The sequence below is a fragment of the Rattus norvegicus genome, chromosome 4 (genome assembly GCF_036323735.1).
Source record: "Rattus norvegicus strain BN/NHsdMcwi chromosome 4, GRCr8, whole genome shotgun sequence".
NCBI lineage: Eukaryota > Metazoa > Chordata > Mammalia > Rodentia > Muridae > Rattus > Rattus norvegicus.
Window position 1 is genome coordinate 29,518,859 of NC_086022.1, and position 21,556 is coordinate 29,540,414.

A 21,556-nucleotide genomic window follows, 5' to 3' on the forward strand; every position below is an offset into this window, starting at 1 on the left:
AGAACAAAGTTTTTATACCTCAGAGGCGGGGAGTTTCTAAAAGGGAGGTTCCGTAGGGAGACAGGCAGGGTTATAGAAGCAGAGCATAGCATGACAGACACAGCGAGGTGGGCATAAGGTGGTCAAAACAGCAGGTGATCACAATAACCTTTTGGGGAAAAGGCATAGCTGTCATTTCCTGAACAGGCAGTAAAGAACCATCGATAGTTAAGGTTACAGATCGGGCATAGCCCAATCCTTGAAAACCAGAGATTTCGTTGTAAACACGGATGAACCCAGTTTGTCTCCACCATAAGATGGCCTCTGAGCTTAAATGGAGGCAGGGTGGTTAATCAATACCACCTCCTCAGCATAGCTCTGTATACGCTGTGATAAAAGTTGGCTGGAATCCCCATATCCCAAAAACCTTCTTAGTCTGGAACTGCTTTGTCCTAGAAAACACAGAAGCATTTTCTGTGAGCATTTGGCAGATCCTTTGGGTTGCCGTTAGCATGTCTGGAGCCACCCGGGGTCAGAGTACGGTTGTCCTCATTTTAGCTTCTGAGTTTAAGAGTGAGATTCCCTCACAGTGTTATTAAAAAAAAAGAAAGAAAAAAAAAAACACCAGGGAGGAAAATATAAAAGATTTCTGTGAAGGAATTCAATCTTCGAATATACTAAATGGCAAATTCGAGGTTGTAAATTATAACCTTTCTCTCCCTTTGAAGAGAATTTTAAGTTTTAGTAGTTCACATGTCTAAGCAACCTTAGCTTCAAGATCTCAAGAGAGAGAGGGGCAGGGGGAATTATTTTAGTGACTAGCTCCTTGAGTCCTTTCGGTCTGGGTGGGAAAGGTCTTTATCCTCAGAAAGTATCAATGGACAGTAGAAGATATTTCTCTCTTAGACAAAGCTGTCAGCACTGTGACAGGTGCTGTAGTTCAGAAGCGTACTAGGTGCCCTCACGTTCCAGGGTAGCTCCAGAAGGAAGCTATACATCTAGGAACGCCCCTTAACTTTTAAGTGGCGACCTCAGAGTTTCAGGTTCTCAGTATTTAGAAATTTAGTAAATAGAATATTGCTTACCTTCCCCCCCCTTAGCTGTTGTTGAAAAAAATCTCTTCCCTAAGTAACTTTGTTGAATAATTTATTTATTTCGATGGCAATTAAAAGGAAGTTTTGATTTGGTACATAGTTAATTAGCCTCCAATACCGAGGTCAGGTGTTTTCAGACATTTGTGATTGTATTCTTCGTGGAAGAAGATGAGATCTGTTGGGTCAGCAGCACGGTGGGTATTGCAGAGTAGAAGAAACTGGCCCAGGACTTGAAAGAGAGGTCAGCAACATTCCACAAAATCTAGGATAAAGGGATGCTCTAGAAATCAGGAAATGTGATTTAATGGAAGGGACCAATCAGAAGAAATAAACACAGAACCCAGGCTGCGGCTTAGAGGATAGGGAAGTGGGTAAAGCACGTGACCTGCAAGCACAGGGACTGGGATCAATAGAACCCGTAAAGGCAGATGTGGTAGCATCTGTAATCCCTATCGGGGCAAGATGGAAGACAGTTAATTCCTGAAGGCTCATGACCAGCTAACCTGGCATATGACATGGTAAACAAGAGACTTTCCTCAACAAGGCAGAAGATGAGGACCAACACTGGAGGCTGTCATCTGAGACCCACACATGTCCTTGGTATGTGGGAACCTTACACACACACACACACACACACACACACACACACTCTCTCACATTGAGACACATCGAGGGGGTGTCCCATAAAATGCAGATCAGCCCTCATCAGAAACGCCAAGGTCATGACAAACCAATGCAGACACTAAGTCCTGTTGCAGACTAACGATGCAAGATGACTACAGGCGATATGGAATCCCACGGGATCGTGGAGCACAAACAAGACATTAGTGTAAAATCCAGGTAAATCCTGAGAAAATCTGGAGTTTAGTTCAAAGCAATACATTAATTAATTTTGATTTCTTAGGTTTAGACGTTTGCCTAATTTAACGTATTGTTGCTGTGAGTATGATGTGCATCGGCAGGTCTACACATGCCAGTGATAAGTCAAAAACCAACCGTGTGTACTCAACTCTCATTCCACATCTGTGTGTCCTTGAACTCAGGTCTCCAGGCTCACAAGGCACTCGCCTTCATTCCCTGAGCCCAATTTGCTGGCCCTCCCTTCTTTGTGTGATTTGTAGTAGGATGTTAGCAACAGAGCAAATAACCCAAGAATGCAAAAGGAATACCTACATTATCTTCAAAATGTTCCTGAAGTCTGAAATTATTCCACAGTATGATATTGGTTGACAAAACAAGCTTAAGGAGCAATTGGAGTTTGGATAACAGTTATTTCCCCTGAAATAAACCTGGAGCGACATCGTGGATGACTTGAAGCCATACAATCTTTTCTATTTACTTTGTTTTTTCATTGTCTTAATGTTCCTCCAGGAACTTTAACATTCTCTGAGGGCAGAAAGGAACAGATATGTTAACAGGTTTTAATTTGAAAACCGAACTGTGAGGTTTTTTTCCCCATCAGGTGAAATCTGCAGTCAATTACGAAATCTCAGGTTAAACAGTCTTTTCTTACAAAGCCTACGGATTCTGCCACACAGCAATAGGTAGAAAGACATTATTCTTCCTGCATCATAAAACTAGAGTATCAGATAGAAACTTTCAGAAGACATTGGGGTGATAAAATAAGCCATCAAAATGAATTTTGAAATTTGAACTCAATTTTTATTCTGAATCTTTCCAATATAAGTGATACTTTTTTTCTTTTTTACTAAATGAAAAGAAAAAAAAATCTTCATCCGAGACAAGTTTTTAAGTTTTGTAACAAAACAGAATGGAGCATCGAATTTTTTTTTAATAGTTAAAAGATTAATTTATTAGCCAGAAATGTGTTTGCAAAGCTATTTTGACAACAAAGGTATTACTAAATTCCTTTCAAAGTACGGTATAGTAAATGTATTACCATACATGTGCTGGCCATGTGCTTAATTTGATTGTTTCAGGGAAGTTGTTTTTAGGAGGTGGCTAATCAATGTTGGATGATGCCATCTCGTGTTTTTGGTTTGTTTGTTTGTTTGTTTGTTTGTTTGTTTTGTTTTGTTTTGTTTTGTTTTGTTTTGTTTTGTTTTCAAGAAACTAGAGGAAATGAGATGAGGACTAAATCGGACTGGTGGGGTGTTGTAGTTACTTTTCTGTAGCTGCGAGGAGACAGCATGGACAAAACAACTTATAAGAGAAAGCATTTAGTTTACAGTTTTCAGAGGGTGAGTCTATGGCCGTCAGGGTGGGAATCAAGGCAGGCAGGTAGGCATGGCACTGGAGATCTGATCTACAAGCAGGAGCCAGGGGGAGACAAAGGGTCTGGTGTGGGCTTTGAATCTTAAAAATTCCACGCCTCCGTTAACAAGACCACGCCTCCGGTAACAAGACCACGCCTTTGTTAACAAGCCCACACCCACTCTAGCAACACCATCCCTTTCATTCCTTCCCAAATTAGTTCCACCAACTGAAGACGAAGCATTAAGCATATGAATCTTGTTCTTATTTAAACTATAGCGTGAAGAAAGGATCTAGGTGTGTGAACATAGAGTTGGCTAATGTTTGAATACCGATGACCATGACGAAACAAGAAAGACTAAACGAAAGGTACTTCTACGTAAAACTGAGTGATAAAATAAATTGGCTTTTGTTTTAATTTTTGTGCTTCTTTTTTTTTTCCTTGTAGAATGTGCGCAAAAGCAGACGTGTCCACTGTGTACTCAAGATAAGAGAGTAAGTTAATTTTCTTATGAAGAAAACTCTGGGAATATTATAAACTCTCCCATTTACAGCTGTCATCTCAAAGATATGCTACGTTTTGTTTTCCACACTTTTAATAGGAAGAATGGAATAATTCAGTACAAACATGTACTCCCATCTGGGAAATTACACATCAAAAAAGGAAGAAAAGAAGTTTTGTTTTTGTTTTTGTTTTTGTTTTTCTTGAAAAGGGCAATCACAAGCTGGAGAGATGGCTCTGTGGTTAAGAGCCCATACTGCTCCTGCTGCAAACCTGAGTTCAGTTTCCGGCATCCACATGAGGGCTCATGGCTCACAACCATCTGTAACTCCAGTTCCAGGGCCTCTGACACCTCTTCTGGCTTCCTCAGGCACTGCACATACATAGTACACATGCAGACCAACTCACATACATGAAATGAAAAAAAAAAAAAAACTTTGGGGGCATGAAGGAAAGAACTCTTCCAGGTGTGACCTGAAGGGGACAACGTTTGGGATGTAATAATAAATAAAATAATTGATTGATAAGAAAGGGAAATCACACCAAAATGTTTGAAGACTTTTTGTAAGCCAAGGCAAAATATAGCTTTGGAAAAATGGCAACATTTTTCTTTGCTATTTCTAATCTCTAAAGACTAGAAGGGATGACACACTGGTCCTTAACCTCAGTGTAACTAAGGCCAATAACTTAGTAATAAGATGTCTCTTATCATTGTTTTTCACTTACAACTTTGAAGAAAGCAACAAACATACAAAAACAAACAAACAAACACCTAAAACCAATGAAGCACATGGTATCAACCTGTAGGCAACTTTATGGCAACACTTGACAAACAGTCTTGCAGAATGGTTTCTCTAAGGTATCCTAGAGACCTAACATTGTCAAAACCTTGTGGGAATGGCTGATAACAAAGGGATATAATCTGGAGGTGGTGCCTGTCCTAGTGGTCTGGACAAGTTATCATCTGCCTCCTTGCCTTTTCCACATCACTTTTCTGTTTTGATGAGGAGCTGGGCTTCTGGCTCGTGGAATTCTCTAGTCAGTTCCTACCACTTTTCAGGCTTTCCACAGACAGCACTCGCTCACTGTCCTCACTTCTTGAATATGACGTCAGTATAACACCGCTCTTTCTGAGCCCTGAATCACCTATGATGTCCGTTGTTTCCTCTTCTCTCGACACTGTACCTATTTGAATGCCTCAACAAGAGAAGACTTTCAACCCCAACCCAGTCCTTCAAGCTCCCACTTTTCCTGCAGGTCCTTGGCCCTAATAGTTTCTCTTCTTTCTTGTGAATTCTAATGGCTATTTACCTGAATTCATTCCCCCACGTTTTTGTTGCTAATAGCTTGGAAGTGTAAAATTTCGAACATATGAAAGTAGAGGAAACATACCTGTGGACTATGGCATGAGTTCCTTCTCCGTCCTCTTTAGGAAGGTGAGATGGAAGGATCCCTTGAGTCCAGGATTTGAAGACCAGCTTAGGCAACTGAAAAGAACCTCATCTTTAATCAATAATACATGATACAGTATATACAATTTTTTTTGGTTCTTTTTTTCGGAGCTGGGGACCAAACCCAGGGCCTTGCACTTCCTAGGTAAGCGCTCTACCACTGAGCTAAATCCCCAGCCCCCAGTATATACAATTTTATACCACTAAAGATCATCTTGGATAACTTGGGCTCATGAATGTCCTCTCCTAAGTAGACTATTGTGAAGTCAATAGTTATATGGATATCATATTTTATTAGTAAACATTTGACCCTCTATATATGTCTTCAATAGATAGACTTTTTTAAAAGTGTTAAATCTGTAATCACATCTAAAAATTACCCAATTAACTTGTTTCATACTTGTCTTTGTCTAAATCTCATCTATATGCTGTAATTTGTTGATATGTACCCTAAGTCTCTTTGAGTCAATATATTTTCTTTCTCCTCTCTCTCTCTCTTCTATTGAGATGTGTTTGTGTTTGTTGTTGTGATTGTTGCCCTGTTGAGCTTCCTAGAGGCTGGATTTTGCTGGTCAGATCCCCTTACTAAGATGGCTTTATCATGTTGTTTTCCTGTCCCTACCCGCTCTGTTCTTATAAGTTTGAAACTAGACATAAAGGACTGATCAGATTCTGCAAGGATTTTTGGCAGCAATATTTCATGATGAAGAATTATTAGAGGGCTAAGAGTATGGTCTAGTCTTTTGTGTTATCACCAGGAAATGATATTCTCTTTACCTGAATCCACTGTATCCTTGGGGGCTGAAAAACTCTAACTACATTAACATCATTGCCCTCATGTTAGATGCTGCTTACACTGCCCAGCTCTGATTGGTCCTCTGATCTTTCTATGCCTCAGTGCTGTGCATTATTGGTTGATTACTGTACAAGCACACAACGTCGAAGCCCTCATTAGGACATCTCCAGACTTAAACCTTCCAAGGTGCACCTGATGCCAAACACTATCTATTATTTTCTCTTTTGGTTAGCAGTGTTTTCTAAGAATGGCGATAGTCATAATTCCAGAACTTCATAAGCACCCTTAAAGTACCAATATATCCCACACCCCTTCAATCATATTAGGTGATTTTATCTTTGATTTTATAGATTTTTTTTAAAAGAAGACTTTGGGTATTAACTTCACTCACCGAATTAGAGAGTGGCTGTTGGTTTTATTTAGAATTACATATCCTCGGCATTTTTCCTTGAAGGGTTAATGACTCCTGCAGCTCTGCCATATTGCTTTTGGACTTATATCTATGTATTTTAAAATTTTTCTTTCATATAATATGCATTTTTTTACTGTCATATTTCCTCTGTTCTCTGTTCCCCATGGAGAAAGGAGGTGTCATATTCACCTTTCTGTCAATACACCTCACACATTTCCAGTTACTGAACGGAGAGCATTCAATGTATTGAGTTAACCCTTGAGCTATTAGAAGAAGCTTAAATTACATTCAATACACGCTCTAATGTAACAGGAATTTTATCTTAAAACATTTCCACACATAAAGCACTATAACATGTCTGAAGAGATGCACATTAGAGGATAATGTGAAAACTATTTCCAGCAACTCATAGGAAGTAATGAAAGGGTAGCTCTGCAGAATTAGCATATTGTCTTCTGGGACTCTGTCCTCCCAGAAGCCAGAAGCACAGTGGCTTTCTTCATAGTTTCTATCACTTACTGCACAAAAGTTCAGGTTTATTAGTGGCAGTACCTAAAGCAACCAAGAATTATCTGGGCTATCCATGGACTCACACAGCACAAAAGGTATTTGGCACGTCTTGGAATGTCCTACTTGATTATGTTTATTCTTTTATTTCCCTCAAGAAAAATCTTCACACCAGCACCCAGTTTTCCTTGGACATTATAGTTGGGGTTGGTCAAGTCCATGTTTGTGGTTCTTCGGTGAAAGAGAATTTTTAGATTCTGGCTGAATGGTTTCCCTTGTAGTCCAATAGCAAAGGACCAGCCTTCCTAGAATTAGAAAATAGTCTTACCAAAAACAAAAGCATAAAAACATTGCCACTAACTCACTACTCATAAACACAGCATATAGAAAACAAAATGTTGGGGCTGGGCTGCTGGGTCAGTGAATGCTTGCTGTGAAGCATGAGGAACCGAGCTACGATCTTTAGGACCCATGGTGACATGATTTATAATCCCAAGGCTCCAGAAGCTCAGACAGGCAAATCCCTAGGGTTTTCTCGTCAGCTACCCTGACCTAATTGGCCAACCTGGGGCCCATGTGAGATCCTGTATCAAAAGTAAGGTAGATTCGTCCTAAAGAACCACACCTAAAGTTGAATCTTGGACATGCATACACACTCATTCATACGCACACTCATACTTGAACATATGTGTACACACACTCATTCAGCAGAAGTTGACATATTTGTTCCATTAAAAGCTAAACTTCAAACAACCAAGCCAACAAGAACAGGTTAAACATTCTTTGTTGGTGTTTTGTTGCCATTTAGCGTTTGCATATCACTGGTGAATCTTTGAAATGATAGTTCTCAGTAATGATGCCACAGATTGAGATAAGTAAGTTTTGTTCTTGACTATTGAGAGTTATAAGGCAGAACCTTGCAATACATTAAAAAGATACCAAGAACTCAGAGTAGATGGTAGAGTCTCTCTAAAAATCAAATCTTTTCTCTTTCATTGCATCCTGACGTGGATTATTGTTCAGGACAGAACGAGGTGAAGTTACAGAAAGCTAAAGGGACCTTGTAAATCTCTCACACCTACCTTATTTGTGGAGTAGTTCACACGAAATGTTCGTTATCATAAGATTGTCAAACACGCTTATAAATACTGCAGCTCACTGCAGCAAGAGACCCATTTTAATACTCATTTTCCTGATAGCGAACACAGAGAAATGCATGTAGAGCATATGATTATGGGTTCAAATCTAAACGTGCCATCGAACACATATGCGTCATCTATCAAAAGTCCTCCAGTTGTAAACAAACAAGAACCAGAACTGTGGATTCTTTTCTATGGCAAGTATTCCTGACATTTTCCATGCTCTTGGCAGGACCCTTCTTGTGGATGATGCTTTTCCTTGAGATATTTAAGGCCATCCATTCGACTTACGTTCTCTTTTCTTCTGAGCCATATCCAAGTCTTTCCTCATAAACACTCCTTTAGAAACCTGTCTGATGTCAAGGTGCAGCGCTTAGTCTCTGCCTCCATCCAGGGGTCAAACACTGAAACAGGGCTGGTGAGATGGCTCAGTGGGTACCAGTGCTTACCACAGAGCCCAAGGCCCTGAGGTAGGACCCCACAACTCATGTTCACTCATGTGCACAGATGCATGCTAATAAAATGAACGAACATTTTCAAATGCAGAAAAATCTAAGACAACCTTTTTTTTTCTTTCTAGTAGACGGTGTATGCGTTTTACTACTACTTGTCACATGGTGTCATGTCACCTTTAGCAAACTGACTTGAAGGTTACAAAAGCCCGTCCATAAGCAAATGCCATGACCTTTCAAACCAACCATGCTTTCTCCATGAGTCTTGCTCTGTGGTGATCTTCTCCTTCATACACTTCTGCCTCCTTTACCAATTCTTCAATTTAGATTCCTAAATGGGAGCATTCTAAAAATTGATATATTTGTCTTTGTTTTCATAACATGGGATATTTAAAAAAATTTTTTTTCATTAAAAAATTTCATACGACCTATTTTGATCATGTTCTTTCCCCTCTTCTCAACTCCTCAAAGATCCTTTTCCCTTCCTACCCAACTTAGGGTTTTTTCTCTCAACAACAAGAGAACCCCACCAAAACAAAACAAAAAGCAGATATTAAGAAACAAAACCAACAAAATAAAACAAAAACCCAACCCTACCGGGCAGGGTTGGCACACACCTTTAATCTCAGCACTCAGGAGGCAGAGGTAGTTGGATCTCTGTGAATTCAAGTCTAGCCTGCTCTATAGAGCAAGTTCCAAGACAATCATGGCTATACAGAGAAACCCTGCCTGGAAAAAACAAAACAAAACAAAACAAAAAAAAAACCTAAAAGAAGAAAAATAAAACATGGAGGCCATTGTCTGTTGATCAACTATTCCTGAGCCCATGAGGGCTGTATTTGAATATGGTTGATGTACTCATGAAGAATATACTCCATTGAAGGAACCTGATCTCCCCCCCACACACACATACCCTCAGCATGTCAATTACAAACAGCTTCTTGGTTCGGGGGTCAGACTTTGTGGCTACTTCTTCTTTGTGCAACAATTTTTGACCTTGTGCAGGTCTCACGCAAGCTGTCACAGTCTCGGAGTTCACATGCTCGTCAGCCTCGCTGCATGTGGAAAGCACTGTTTCCTTGGAGTCATTCACCACATCCAGACTTTAACATCTTTCTCCTTCCTCTTCTGCATAGAGCCTTGAGGGGATGGATATAAATACACCCCATTTAGGACAAGAGCAGTCCAAAGCCTCTCAGCCTCTGCACATTAAGTCGTGGGTCTCTGTGTTTATTACCATCTACCGCAAGAGCACTTTTATGCTGCTTGACCATCTTGTGCTCTCTTATCTGCAGTCATGGCTGCTATTAGAAACCGTTACATTTACCAGAACTCTACTAGTCATGCTCTCCGTTGCTTGACTGACATATCCTTCTTGGTATTTGTTTTAACCACCTCAAACTTTAAAATATCTCTAACTAAATTTATCATTTTGTCTTCCCAAAGAAGCTAATTTTTAAAACTTCCTTATTTATTCCTGGCAGCATTCCTCAAGGAGTCTAATTTTAAAAATTGTTGGCTTCTGTGCCTTCCACAAAACATCTGTCCATTCTTTTCTTTCAAATGAAGCAATCCCAGACCTCTCCTATTTCTCCTCTATCTCCCACCCCACCCCTATCCGCTCAGTCTCTTCTCATGCCTTATCATTACAAATATGTTTTTCTAATGAAGTCACCTTTTAATTCCAAGTAATCTGATCCAGTCTTTTTTTGTTAAATAAAACAAGAGGTGTATAAACTCCTTAGTCTGAAAATCACAACCCATCACAGCCCATCACAAGACATCATCTTTCCCAGTGGTATTATGAAAACCTACCAGGATTTTCACTTTTCCATCATGGTCTCCATCGTAGTGTTCTGCTGTGTCTTCTGCATTTCTCCCTCCTCTCTATACATTTGTTCCTCAAGACCTATTTTCCATATTGTTTGAAAAAAAATCTTATATAGTCATTCTGAATCCAAGTGAGTACTTTCTCTCGTTAACTGTCACGTTTTAAATATTGACCATTCTGAAATTATTTGTCCATTCAGAGAATCGTGGCTAGTAGAGTCAGAAATAAACAAATGGTAAATTTGTGCACTCTGTGCCTTCCAGGAAGGAGAAACAGTACTGGGTTGGTTTGTGTAATCTCTGCTACATGTGGCATGTGTATTGGAAACATTTTGTAGCTTGCCTCCTAACACTCATCTTATATGTCTGGTAGCATAATATTAGACCCTTTTAAATACAATGTTAACAACTCACTAATCATCATTATATACCTCTCCTTCCTGTATTTTTTCATTTTAATGGCATTTCATATAAAATAGCAATTTCTATACCTACAGAAAGTTATTAAAATAGGTTTCTATTTCAAAATGAAGATTTCAGTTTTCTTGTGGAGCAGTTACGTATCACCCTGAAGCCTTTAGCTAGATTCTCAGTTGTCACGTACTTAAGAGGTTGAGAGTGAAAGCTCTCATAGTTACATGGTTCAGCCTCCTTAGCTACAAGGAAAATCCCATGTAATTCGCTTTAAATTATACATTACCAATTTAGGGAAGCTCAGTACATTATACTGTTCCTCTAGGCAATGAATATGAAGTTCTGTGCTTTGAAGACTTTTTAGACGTAGTTACAGGAGTTAAGGTATCTTATCTTTTTTTGGGGGGGTACGTTGTAGAAACTCAATGCAAACTAATTTAATAGAAGGGGGGAATTCACTCCTTCATGAGATTGGGTGTGCAGGGCTTCATGCTCAGCTGAATCTCAAAGGAGGTCACACTCCAGTTTCTCTCCTTCCCTTCAGGTCCCTGTCACAACAACCAGTATATTGACCTCATTTCCTTCCACTGTAATGGGTATTCTCTAAACAAGCAAGGGAGAGGCTCCCAGCTAGCCAATCACTCACAATGTCTGTAACTCCAAAGGAAGTTCTAATTGCTTCTATTTCGGTCTTATACTCAAACCAGCACATCTGACTGGGCAGGGGATGGACTGGCTGGAGTATCACTCCAGTTGTAAGAAATGAGCAAAGAAGAGCCGATGGACAGCTTTACAGCCACAGAGTGTTGATTGAAGAAGCCCACAAGGACAGACTATCAGAAGTGGAAACACAAGATAGCAAACAAACAAAAAAAATAAAAAAAAAACAAAACAGGAACAACAACCTGCTTCCCTCTGCTGAATTTTAGGTTCTGTCTGCTTGAGACACACATTTCATTTTACACCCTCTCCCATATTATTAAAAAAATCCCTGGCAAAAATGATGCTACTGGTCCTCACTAAAAATTAGAGTTACTCACAGTCACTGTAAGCTCTGCTCCCAGCCCCAAGTCTAGACCCTCACAGAGACATGAACAAATCCTGGGTTTGGTTGTGTCTCCTCATGGTCTATACTCCCAATTCTCCAGAACCCACTGATCAACACAGAAACAAAATCAAGATAACAATTGCTGAAACTCCTGTTCAGAGAAGAAGGCAGTGGTTAGTGCTGTTGTAACAAACTGGGTGTATGTTATGCTCTCATCTTGGCATTTCCTAAGTCAAACCATGAGTTCTTTGGTCACTATATCTATATCTATATCTATATCTATATCTATATCTATATCTATATCTATATCTATATCTATATCTATATCTATGTCATCTATATATCTATATATCTATATCTATATCTATCTATATCTATATCTATATCTATCTATCTATACCTGTACATACATATATATGTCTATGTCTATGTCTATGTCTATGTCTATGTATATGTCTATGTATATGTATATGTATATGTATAGATAGACAGAGGCATACATGGGGATGTCTCATTTGAGAAGTAAGCCACTTTAGGAGTTCTCTTGTGGACAGCCATGGCTACTGGAGCTTGTCAATCAGCTTAGCACTTGAATAGCAAGTTAGTTCAAATTTATTGTCAATTTCGCTCTCTGAAAACTCTGCCATATCCCACAAGCTTGACTCTTAGGATCTCTGAGGACTAACGGCTACGGCTAGCTGTGGGCCCTTTCCATTGAGCCTAGACCTTGCCTTTGTAGTTTCTGTCTTTCAACCATAGCCTAAGGTAGCAGGTTCAGTGTCCTAAGTGTCGTCAGTCTTAGATTTGCTTTACCAGCTGGAACTTGACCTTTGATTTCGGCCAGTATGGTACAAAAGCTGGTCCATGATAGACCTTCTGTTCTCAGGCAGTGCCTAAGGTGATTCTTTACATTGGGTCGATCATTACCTTTGCTAGTCTTGGAATTCTGCAGCAAGGAATGATGCAAGTGTATTTAGGATCAGCCCCCATAATGGTTTACTAGTTCAGCCTCTGGCTGCCATCTTAATTAGCTGTGTGACATTGACCTCTTCTGTGCCTCATTGCCCTCACTTATATAATGTCTAGTGTACAGGATTTACATGAGAACAAAATGAATTAGTGCACATGAAAGACTTAGAACCCTGTCTGTCACAGGCTAAGCCCTGTGGGACAGCCAGTTTATAGGTCTTGACATTAAAAAAAAAGAGATTTCTTTTTATTTTTTGTGTTTGAGTATTTGTTTGCAAATATGTATGTGTACCACACGCTTGCCTGTGTTACTGATAGCCCAGAAGAGGGATTTAGATTCCCCTAGAGCTGGAGTTACAGGTGGTTGTTTGTAAGCCCCCTGATTTGGTACTGGGAATTGAAATCCGGACCTTCTGAAGGAGTAACAGTTCCTCTTGATGGTTGAACAGCTTCTCCAGCTCCACTCTTGACATTTTGTCCACCTCTTCCAGGCTCTGGTCTCTTCTCAGAGTGGTTGAACTCATTGTGCCTTATGTTGACAAGGGCGTTGAGCTCAGTCCTCCTGACCATCAGCGATCAGATGTAGGGAACCAACGTAAGACTGACTGACACCAGAAACTTATGTCACATAGGAAGGCTCCCTCAGAAGCCAGAGTAGATGCTTCAGAAAAGGGAAAGACATTAGAGACATTTTAAATCCTACCTCAGGTAGTTCTCAACGCTACTTACTGACACAGTCCTCCAAATGCAGCATCATAAAAAGGAATTTCAGTGTGGGGGACCTCGGTGAGGGTGTGACTGAGGTAGCGCAAAAATCCCAGGAAAAATGGATTCCAAGAAGACAAGGGACAAGAGCCAAGAAAGGATGAGGTCTGGGCATCTACCTTTCCCCTGACCTGTTGGGGGAAAAATGACATACCAGAATTGTCCTTTAACTAAAAGCAAAGGTGTTCACTGGGTCACTGTTTAGAACTCCATACTAGTCAGTTACTGGCCCTTGAGGATAGCAGCCTCAGGAGCAAGCTGGCCATCCTGGGGTAAACATTGCCACGGGGAATTTGTAAGCCTCGGGCAGCCAGTATTCACTGCTGCTGTGGTTTGAGAACACCAGTCTGATAAGGCTATCCACAGACCACCAATGGCTTCCACTATCCCCAAAACAGTGTTGAGAATGTCTGGTATTTATTGAATATGTATTCCACTAGTTCCACTTTGACACTGCTTTTGTTTTCCACACACAGTGTATTTGGTGCCGAGAAGAAAAGGTTTGCAAAAAGTACTGTTTTCCATATTCTGACTGTAAATTCAGTTCTATGTTCTGGGCGAACTGTAATGGTGAGTTCTCCTTTAAATGTTGGTGACTTCCTTCGAATTGGCTTGCAAGTGGGTAGAACCTCCTCTCGTTACACTCGAAGGATTTTTAAACGACTAGATCTGCTAGAGAATTTGGTAAAATTCTCTAGTCCAGAGCTCTAATTCACTACTGTCCTCTGGTCTAAGCTCATTGGTGTGCTGGGGGGCGGGGGTGATGGAAGTTGAGTCAGGTAGGCTTCTTGCCCTAATACTTGATAGTTTAGATTCATTTGTAAGAATGTCTGTTGTAGGATACTCATAACAGTATGATATTGTTAAAGGATGTTTGTGTTCTAATGTTCTAATGAATTCTGACAGAGTGTATGTGTATATGTGATCACGTGTGTGTGTGTGTGTGTGTGTGTGTGTGTGTGTGTGTGTGTATGTACATGCTAGTTCTGAAATGGACATGTAGTGAGCCCAGTGGTGTTACTGTAACATATTTCCTCAGCTAATGTAGTCTGTATAGAGAATTATCCCTAAGAATAGTGACTCCTTAAGACCACAAATATCATTTACCAAAAGGAATCTTTACATTTGAAATGTCAAATTTGGGCGTATGATAGGGTAGTTAACAAAGCAGAGAAAAAAAGTTCTAATATTTTTTAATGAAATTTCCAGAGAATCCCCCAAACAGGTGATTTTTTCCAAGAGAACGTTACTTTCATGAGAAAATTCCATCTATCAAACAGTTGTCTCGTATTTTTTTTCTCAATTGAAGTGAAACTATATGATTCTGCCCTGAATCCATGTTTGTTTCAGATCGTATAGATCTGCTTAAGTCATCTGTCTTTGCACCTTGTAGAGAACGACTTTGCATTCAGTCTGAACAGAAACTCTGATCTTGTAACTGATGTTTTCCCTTCTAGCTCCTTTCACCGTACACTAGGTTAATCAATTATCTAGTCCGAAGGGGGTGGTGTTCACCAGACTTAGAGATCGGCTTTCCCAGCCATGGTGGTCTGTGACTGATAATAAAAAGGCTGGCGGGGCTGGGGATTTAGCTCAGTGGTAGAGCGCTTACCTAGGAAGCACAAGGCCCTGGGTTCGGTCCCCAGCTCCGAAAAAAAAGAACCAAAAAAAAAAAAAAAAAAAAAAAAAAAAAGGCTGGCACCCCTACGACAAGCCGCCCTGTGCTGTCTGCACTCAACTCCACTGCACTCAACTCCACGGCAGTCTGAGGCACCCGCTTCCTTACCTGGTGAGAAAGCCCCAGAAGTTACATAGAAGGCAAAATGAAGAGAGGAAAAATGGTGCAAAGATTTGTTTACTTCTTCTAAAACCTAGATGAATCTCACAGCGGCAATCGCTGTGTTAATGGTCGTCTTACTAGAACATTCGGTAAGTGGTGTTGTAGCCTTATGTTCAACAGTGATCTGTGAGTGTACAGCCAAGAGCGAAGGCTGCACAAAACTAGAAAAGTTACAAAAAAAAAAAAAAGAAAAAATTTTGATCGGCTATTAAAATATGTATGTCTTCTTCAATTTCAGTTGACCTGTTTGGACTCGTGATGCTGATACTGATTGTAGTATTAGTAATAGCGTTCTTCTGGTATTGCCTCGCCTACTACTTCTACATGCAAGAGTATGTCGTTTTATTCTCCCTAAGAATCCACTTTGGGGTGATTGCATTAAAGCATACTAGGATAGTTATCAGGAAGTGTCTAAGAGGGACATCGAAGGCTTCTGTGATAACCCCTGCTACCCCCTCACCCCACCCTGTCCCCGCCCCCAAAATAACACCCTACACAGGAATCCATCAAAGCGGACTCTTAAAAATTGTGGTAAGGAGGCAGAAGTGTAGCTCTCCACAACTGATGGCTTCTGTTGGGGATGCAGGTGGGGAAGGATTCGGTTTTCTTTAAGGGGCTGGCCCCTGGGAGTTTGACCTTGTTCCAGTGTGTATATGGACAACACTAACTCGTCCTCTTCTGCTCTTCCTCCCTTCCTCCTCCTCTTCTTTCCCTCCTCCTCCCTGTCCTCCTCTCTTCCGCCTACCCCTTCTCTTTCTTCTACTCTTCCTCCTCTTCCCGTTCCTCCTCCCCCCTTTTTATTTTTCTGGGTGATGAGAAGGGAGGCCACAAAGCTGGGGAGTTGAACCTGAGAAGACTGGAAAGTCAATGGGATTGGGGTGAATGATGTGAAATTCCCAAATAATCAATAAAAATATTATGTTGGAAAAAAGAGAAAATACTTTATCCATATGGTAAGGAAACATTAAAACGAACATGCAATCTTATGAGATGAGAAGACAGAATAACTTATTTTCCTGTCCTACTCCCACCTCTAGCTTGTCCTTTGCAGAAGCCATCTTTTAGTGGCTGTTGGTGACTCTGTTGATGATCTCCACATAGATCAACTAGATGACTGAATGCCTCCTACCACACTGACGTCACCCCTTAACCTTAGCTCCCCATCAGGAAGACTGGAAACTTTGTCTTGTGTTGTTCTTATAATCTCTCTTGTTTTGCTATTCTGCTATTTTATATATTATTGCGTGATGTTTAATTATTTTTCATTAGTGTCATCAGTAACCTGATTAGTATCTTGCTTATGTTTAGGAATTTACTTAGTGCTTTCCTCTTTCTCTTCTTATTTAAGATACAAACTTTGATTGCCAGGAGTGGTAGTGTTCTTCTTTAACCTTAGCATCCCGGGCCAGGGGTAGGGACATCTCTGAATCGGAGACCAGTCTGATCTACATAGAGAGCTGTGCCTCAAATTTTTTTTGACTCCCTATACTTATTGTCACTTCTGCTCTTTTTCCTTGAGACCCCCGGTTCTGTAAGCTTTCTCAATCATTTGACTTTATGTACTTGGCAGTTTCGATCTTGAGTTTTTAATTACATCGCAGGATGCTCACTTTTTAAGTCTAAAACTTTTAACTATTCAGGAGACTAAGACACAACTGTATAAATATTCTACACAAACTCAAAGTGGAAGTAGGAAATAGAATTCTGTGCCACCAATCCATGTTTCTTGAAGGAGAATTATCAATGGCCAAGTGATTGGGATTCTCTTTCTTTACAACCACTTCTTTTTTTTTTTTTTTTTTTTTTTGTTCTTTTTTTTTTTTCGGAGCTGGGGACCGAACCCAGGGCCTTGCGCTTCCTAGGTAAGCGCTCTACCACTGAGCTAAATCCCCAGCCCCTTACAACCACTTCTTAAATCCTTACCATGATTAGCTTGCTTCACATATGCCCTGTGTCTTTCTTAATCTACCCTTGTATTTCCAGGAATTTACTTCCCACCTCGGATTTTCAAAATACCTTCATTATTTCTTGTTACTAAAACATGCACCAAAGCATGGTGGCATATGCTTTTGATCCTAGCGCTGGGGAGGTGCAGGTAGAGCTATGTGTATTTGAGGCCCAGCCTGATCTACAGAGCAAGTTCCAGGATAGCCAGAACTACATAGAGAGACCCTGTCTTAAGAAACCAAAAAAAAAAAAAATTATTCTAACCATTTAACTTTATTTTTCATAAAATATTTTTTCCTATAGTCACTCTTCTGCACCTCTCCCGACATCCTATTCTGAATTTTTAATTAAGTTGGCATACACACGACGATTCACTATAACTTTTTGATAAGACTTTGTTCTTACTCTTCCGCCCCCTCTCCTTCGTCTCCCTTACCCTACTCCCTTCCCCCACTCTTCCATGTTTCCAGTAGGCCTCAGTTGTGTTCTCAACAACACCCTACTGCAAATCACAAAAAAGTTTCTTTTCATAGCTTACGGAGGAGAATATTTTGATTTCATGTCTTCCTTTTAGACTCCCCCTTTTTTCTTTCCTGTAGAATGGTGTCTTTTTCCAAAGGGGCTTTGCAGAGTTTGAAAAGTAAACATATAGTTCATAGTCACTTACCAATTTGTCTTTTTCCCTCTCTTTCATAGCCTAGTGTTTCCTTTGTCAGACTGTATGCCTTTTATAAGAAGAACCATTCGATAAGATAGGTAGATGCAGGTCTGAATAGATGCACATGGTTAGGCTTATCTGCATGTAAATATATATACAATTGTCAGAGCATGCTTACAAATCTTTTAAAAATATGTAAACATATTAATGCATGTAATATTAAATGTACATATATTTTTAGAATATATGTCATATATATATTATAGTTGACTTGTTTAGCATCTCTACTTTGTCTAGAAAATGATATTTTTTCTGATATCAGGGGTTCCTCTCCTTATTAACATACCAGTTCAAGACAGAGTAAGGTGTTCATATTCCTTTCCCTCAAGCAACAGAGCAGTTAAGAGAACTCATGAGGCCCAGTGCGTGCATGGCAAGAGACTATTGTTTTATATTTTGAAAAAGATTGTGGTATATTATGTCATTATTTATGTGTAGTTATTAGAAACAAAAAAGCAAAGGACACCTATGAGAGTAGAGGCCTTAGCGGAAACCACTGCTGAAGCTTCTTTTAGTGAATTTTTTTTTAAATTGTAAACGTGCTCTAACAATTGCATTTAGTTCTGATTTAACTTAGTCCATCTTCATTTTAAATTTCTCGTGTGGACGTTCTCCACCTCTGTTAACTGAGTGGGCACAGGACTTACAGGAGGATTTTATTCGATCAAGGAGACGTTCTTGATAATCCAATCATCCTTCTTAGGTTCCAGTGCATCACTGGATGGTGGCACAGTGTCTAGCATGCATAGGGCCCTGGGTTCAAGTCACAACACTGAAGAGGAATTCTTATAGAAACATGGGTCTTTATTTTAAAAATGTTTATTATTTCACTCGATATAATTTTGTTAGTATATAAAAATTGAAAGACTTTAAATGTTTTGAATATTAATAAAATATCGATATTTGATATACTTGGTGTTTTCTTGAGTACGTCTATTCTTTGTCAGAAGAATGATCTGTTAGGCACTATGTGTCTCTGTCGCCAGAGATATAATTATGAAAAGACCAATACTTTGCCTTCATGTGGGATGGAGATGAGCGAAGAAACAATTGTTGGTTTTATTGTTCATTGATTTTTTTTAGACGGAACTCCATTTAATGCTGTTGTATTTTTCTTAATAAAATGTACCAATTCTCCTGATGAGTAGATGAAAGAATTCAAGTTTGTAAAGTGAAGGTGCTAACAAATTATTTGACTATAATTAATTCTATATAATGAATTAAGACCATTTTAACTGTAACCATTCTTAAACTTACGGTATATTCACCATCCTTTTGAACAGGCGGATGGCCTTTTATTATGCACGAAATGGACAAGTTCCCGATTACAACTGGAATGCTACCGGCAAGTGCTCTTATCGGTTCAGTAGGCTCCCCTAGGCTTTTTCAGTGACTGACAACCAGAAGTCATGCTCTCCCTCTCCACCACAGAGTTAAAGTTCCCATGGGAAACACCACAGCAGATTTTACTCCCATTTTGAAATACACTTCTATATCCTCAGTAGTTAGGTTGGGATTCGCAAGAACAGTAATTGTAGTATTTGGGACTATTGGAGTCCCGGATTTACTTGGGGATTTAATTACTTCCCTTTCCCCTTACGTCCCACTTAACTGAGAGGAATCGTCAAGGTCGTTCCCTTCATCTCACCGAGTTCTCTAGGCCACCCAGTGTCCAAATCTCTGGCTTCTCCAAGCTTTTCTTCAGCTGTTCCCTCACAGAGGGCTCAAAGTGTGGCTTCTCTGGTTGGTGACCTTTGTTTATACGGGATGGAGAATAAACAAGTTTCTGGTCTGTGGGGTAGGAAAATATGGAGCTTAGACGATGCTGGCTAGACGCAGTGCTTCTCACAAAGGAGCGGGAGAGCGGTCGCGCACTCCGGCCCACGCTGTATTCCTAGAAAATGGATCCGGATGATTTCCTGGCTTACAGAGTCACTGAGTGTCCAAAGATTTTCTGTCATCGAGGACAACTAGCCTTGTGGTTTCCTCAAACATTTAGCCCTTTCTTCTTCGTCAGATTTCCACCCAGGCTAATGACATCTTGTATTTCTTGATCCCTAAATATTAAAATAGCAGGAACATTAAAATCACAGCACACAAATCCTTAATGTACTTTCGACATATATGTACATTTTATGGTTAACGTTTTAAAGCTTGAAACTTTAATGCTTTTAGCAAATTTTGTGAAAAGTGTATTTTAAAAGGCGGATTTATTTTCTTTTTCTATAGGGTATTACTGATAAATAGCTGACAAGGCAGATCTTCCACAGGGCGAAGGTGAATGTTCTTCCATGGTAAGGTTCTCAGTAACAACACAGGAAGTACTTGAAGTTTGCATAAAATAGCTCTCCAGGGATATATAATTAGAATTACTGAGAAAGAAACACAGACTCTGTAAATTCTATGGACAAATCTCAGTCCCTGAATGCAGAACGCATCCATCGGAAATGGAGATACAGGCGTTTCTGAGTCAGGCTTCTCTTCTCGGCAGGACCCAGACTAGCTAAAGGGACACCTGTAAAGGATGTCTTTTTGCAAAACCAGCTCTTGCTTTGTGGATCTTTCTTTTTTTGTTTTCCCTGGCTTGTGTTTAATTTACTTCCATTTCGGCCTTTATGATGCCCCGCCTACTCCATGCTTGCTTCTTTCTTTTTCCTCAGGAGTAACCTCGTGGTTTATTCTTGATGACTCCTTTTTCTAGCCATGGTCACTCATTGCCATTAACTTTTCTCTTAGAACGGACCCTACATGTTTCTGCATTTTTCTCTTTGATGTCTTCGATCTGCTATTGTTCAGGAACATGTTGCTTAATTTTCTCATACTTTTGAGGGTTTTTTTCCTGATTTTTAGTTTCATAATATTATGATCAGAAAAGATAATTGACATGATAATTTTTTTAATTTGGTAAGTTTCATTTAGTTCCGAAACATAATTATCCTGGCAAACGATTCATGGGTTCTTGACCATGTCTGTTCTGTTGCTACCATTCTGTGTATGTCTGCATAGTCTAAAATATTATTCAAACCCCACATTTTCTTATTAATTTTCTGTATACATAATCTATACACTGCTGAAACCGGGATATTGAAATTCCCTCTTATTTTTCTTTCACTTCTCATTTATTTAATATTTGTTTGCATTTTCAGATGTGTCAATGATGGATGCGTATGTATTCATGGTTCTTACATTTTCCTGGTGAATTAACTCTTTTGTCACTAGATAGTTACCATAAAAGGACACTAATAAAGATAACATCGATTATCATGAAATAAATATAACAATTTCTGCAATCAAAAGGCATCCAATAGAGGAGAGGCCTTGGGTCCTGTGAAGGCTCGATGCCCCAGTGTAGAGGAACGCCAGGGTAGGGAGGCAGGTGGGAATAGGTGTGTGGGTGGGGGAAACACCCTCATAGAAGCAGGGGGAGAGGGGATGGGACAGAGGGTTTCTGGAGGGGAAATCTGGAAAGGAGATAACAT

At 39.8% G+C, this 21,556-nt stretch overlaps 1 protein-coding gene and 1 long non-coding RNA gene across 7 annotated transcripts in view; one reads left to right on the plus strand and one right to left on the minus strand.

Annotated features, from left to right (window-relative positions):
* The window catches only part of Pttg1ip2 (PTTG1IP family member 2), a 40,085-nt gene that overhangs the window by 3,746 nt on the left and 14,783 nt on the right, over window positions 1-21,556 (plus strand). For 2 of the 6 annotated variants that reach the window (XR_010066086.1, XR_010066087.1), the window contains exons 2-6: window positions 3,736-3,782; window positions 14,049-14,142; window positions 15,651-15,744; window positions 19,361-19,422; window positions 20,307-20,371. Coding sequence is in view for 3 of the 6 variants with exons in the window: in XM_063286911.1 (XP_063142981.1) it covers window positions 3,736-3,782; window positions 14,049-14,142; window positions 15,651-16,024 (515 nt within the window). In the remaining 3 variants the exon portion in view is untranslated. Of the gene's footprint in view, window positions 1-3,735; window positions 3,783-14,048; window positions 14,143-15,650; window positions 16,351-19,360; window positions 19,423-20,306; window positions 20,372-21,223; window positions 21,351-21,556 lie in introns of those variants that run through there. The other 4 variants (XR_592010.3, XM_008762735.3, XM_039108580.2 and 1 more) reach the window with 4 other exon arrangements.
* Window positions 1,113-21,335, minus strand: LOC108350663 (uncharacterized). The gene is made up of 5 exons (XR_010066089.1): window positions 18,027-21,335; window positions 10,362-13,703; window positions 5,182-9,685; window positions 2,247-2,459; window positions 1,113-1,335 (listed from the first exon to the last, which is right to left on the minus strand). It is a non-coding gene; the product is annotated as an uncharacterized LOC108350663 (long non-coding RNA).